General features: G+C 37.0%; 2 protein-coding genes across 3 annotated transcripts in view; one reads left to right on the top strand and one right to left on the bottom strand.

Moving 5' to 3' along the window:
• LOC122360976 (mannosyl-oligosaccharide 1,2-alpha-mannosidase IA-like) overlaps positions 1–3631 on the top strand; it is a 289954-nt gene that overhangs the window by 90256 nt on the left and 196067 nt on the right. The window lies entirely within an intron of this gene.
• The window catches only part of LOC122360302 (mannosyl-oligosaccharide 1,2-alpha-mannosidase IA-like), a 27535-nt gene continuing 24213 nt past the window's right edge, over positions 310–3631 (bottom strand). The window contains exon 13 of the mRNA XM_043260794.1: positions 310–2612. Within this exon, the coding sequence (XP_043116729.1) occupies positions 2462–2612 (151 nt within the window). The 3' untranslated portion in view covers positions 310–2461. The remainder of the gene's footprint in view (positions 2613–3631) is intronic.

The raw sequence follows: 3631 nt of genomic DNA on the forward strand, positions 1-3631 counted from the left end.
AATATATTATTAAAAAGCAACTAAAATTATTGTACAAATAGAAAAGAATTTAGTGTATAAAGTAATCTATAAAATAATAAAATATACAATAGTATCTCTAAAATAACTGTTTATCGGGGATTTGTGGCTCTAATGCTTTATAACAACTAAAATGACACCAAAGTGCAGATTATTCATTTCAAACCTATGAATCATGCGCAGTATTTTGAGGATGTAAGTGGCACTTAATGCGGGTCAAAGATTAATAGCATGTTTTCGAAGCTAATGTGAGCTTGTGGAAATGCAGAACACAAAGAAAGACACTCGGAGCATTTGTGCACTCGTTTTTAAATGTATAAATCGCACAGATCTTTTACCAGTATTTGAAAATATTCAACAATGAGAGACAGAAGACGTTCAAATTAACAATGATCGGCACTACCGTAATGAATAGTGCAAATAACTGTAATCAAAACTTGTACAGAAACACCTGAGGAAAACCAAAAGAGCGAGTCTTTCATAAACATCCATAAAAATTAGAAAAGAGAAAGAGAGAGAAAACAGGAACAATTAATGACATGAATCACTCACATTCATTCCACCGTTACTGTCTGACGCTGTCGCTTCGGGGACAAAAACCCCAGAAAAAAACATTCACATTCACCATCGATGCTTTGAGACGACTGCGGCGACAGGGCTGGGCGACACGGAGAATTGACTGAATCGTGAACTGCAATATTAACCTACAGATAGGTCTACTAAAACTAAATAAAACACTTTTTTAACTTCGTTTCAGGGTTTTGACTCATCTGAACTGATTCATGGAAATGAATCAAACTTAAGTGGCGCGTTTGAAACTAGAAACTAGTCTGATGATGCAAAACTTGATTCAAATAATTGCATGATTCGCAATCAAAAATCTGTTTTGATTCGTGTAGGTGACTTAAACTTAAACGCTGTGGAAAAATGATGAAATTATGTCTTTGGGGACATATAACGAACGCATTACAAAAAGAATTCAAATAACTATATGATTCACAATCTGACGGTTGATTCGATTTGGATTCGATCGCACCTTTGGTGTTTTGAATCAATTAATACAAGCGTTTTTTCTTTTTTAGAGACTGAATTAATTTGATACTCAATGACGAAACTTAACTGAGCACATTTAAAAAGCGCATTCAAACAATTATGCGAATGAGCTTTGAATCCATTCACTGAAACGAACAGTTCGAATCGATTCATGGAAAGGAATCAAACGGCTGTTTTTGACACTGAAGAAGAATCATGCCACTATTTTAAGTCAATCTTTATGAAACCTAACGAATGAATAAAAAAAGCACTTTGTAATAATAGTTTAATTCGTAATATTTTTGTTTTTGAATTAATTCACTGAATCATTTTTAAGCGAGTTGCAGAAATGGATCAAATTTAATTGCTATTTCCGATACTGAATAGTCCGATTAACGAGCATTAAAATAACGGTGATTCACAATTGCTAGCGTTTCTGAACCGAGCTTTTCTGAAGCGATTCGTCAAAAACACAGTTCGAAAAGGCATTCATGGAAATGAATCAAACGTGAATCGTGTTTTTGAAACCGAAGAACCGCCACGAGACCAGTCTGACTTAAAAATGAACATTAAAATAATTGCGTGCAATTCGCTGCGAAAATATAATGAATTTTCGGTATTTAATCGCCCAGCCCTAGTGGCCGTCCGCCGTCAGTGCAAGTGAGTTTTTCCGCTCTGGTGATGCTGGTCTTTGAAACATGGCATGTCGTGCACAACACCGAGGCTCACAATGCAGTCGAAGCATAAAAAAATACCAGTTTAAGTTTAAAATCACGTAAAACAATCCTGCCCTGCCAACGACATCTCTCAAACCGAAGGATTCTGTACAACGCATTTCACAAAGGATCCTTTTGTCGGGTTTGTAAATACCCCAGTCCTTGGAAATAATCAAAAAAAAAAAATAAAAAAATCATAGCACGAAATTGGACTCGAAACTAGATAGAACAAAATATCAGGGTGCTGGGAGAGAAAAGGAAATAAAAAAGACCGCAAACGCTTTGGCAGAAGAGACGGGAAAGGAATACACAATGAAAGGATGAAAGAAAAAGATAAATTACAGGTGAGACGTGAAGAAAAGTGGTTTTCTCTTTCGCTCAGCGTGGCCCGCCGTCGTACGGCTCTCCTCCCACGGACTCGGGGCTGCAAGTTATTCTGGGGTTTTTTTTTTCCTCACAGAGGAAAGAAGCAAAGAAAAAAAGGTGCTCTTCTCATGAAAGTCACGTTTCACTGATTGTCCACGGAAAACTGCGCCGGAGAGCGGGAAACCTCGGCTCAGAGATATACAATCACAGCGTATATTTATATATATGAAGAGATCCTTTACAGGAAAGGAGCTGAGAATCCGTATCGGGACCCGTGAGGTTGAATCCCTGTGTGTGTGTGTGTGTGTGTGTGTGTGTGTGGCTAAAGACTACTCCGGGTCGGTCTGTCCGTGGTCTGGTGTGACGCTGTGCTCCTGCAGGCATCTCTTGCGTATAACGGGCAGCGGATGAGCTTCTGTGTTGAACACCCAGTCCTCCAGCGGCAGGAGATCATCGTCCGAGAACAGCAGGTACAAGTATCTGGGATCGAGTACGGACAGGGTTAACGAAACTCGGAAAAAGTGTCAGGATATCCAGCCCGGTCCCATAAAATACATATCTCTGTGCACTTTTTGTTCAAATCTGTTTTTACCGCGTGCTTTGCTGAGCACAGGTTCAATACGTAAACCCTGGCACTTTTTTATGACACTGATATAGTGATTTTCATCACGTTAAAAGTTGCTAACAGTTAATGCTCTACTCCAATCAACCCCAAACCTACCTGATGGTGTTAACAAACGCAACCTTTGATTAATAAAGCGTGAAAATGACGATCAAAACGCTGTAAATGGCGTCAGAGTTTAAGTAGCGTTCATTTCTTTTGGAAACCGCTGCGATATGTACTTGTTGGTACGTATTTCGTGTCTCGCTGAAAAAAAGTGCACCCAGGTACGCTTATATCATGAGACCAGGCGGGATATCAGTAACATCAAGGCAATGCCAGTCTGCTTTCGTACGCTTCCAACATCACAAATGGTTTGACACCGCGTACTTTTCTGTACAACTAAAGTGGAATGTGAACAGATGCTGTCAAATACATAGAAATACATAAAAAGCATCACGAAAGCAATATTTTGTGCATATATATATATATATATTTTAGCGTCTGTTATTTCATGTCAAGGTTAAATTTTACTTTGACATGTAATAATAGCCTTATGTTTGCAAGCCTGCTTTTTGCAGAGTACGATATTTATACATCAGCATTTTGAAAAGATGGAGAAAAAACAGCTTGGTTTTAACGGGGCTGTTGTACGCAACAAAAACGTTAATTACAATTAAAATATAATAACTACATGTTCATTATCTGAAGCCATTGACTAAAACAAAATAGATGAAAATCATTTAAATCTAGTTAATAATTATCAGTTTAATTTAAAAACTTGACATACTAAATTAAACTAAAAACATAAATAAATACAAATATTGCTTTAAATTAAAACTCATTAATTAAATAAATAAATAAATAAAAATAGCTAAATATATTTTTAATAAAAACT

This window comes from Puntigrus tetrazona, chromosome 16, assembly GCF_018831695.1.
Source record: "Puntigrus tetrazona isolate hp1 chromosome 16, ASM1883169v1, whole genome shotgun sequence".
In the NCBI taxonomy this organism is placed as follows: Eukaryota; Metazoa; Chordata; class Actinopteri; order Cypriniformes; family Cyprinidae; genus Puntigrus; species Puntigrus tetrazona.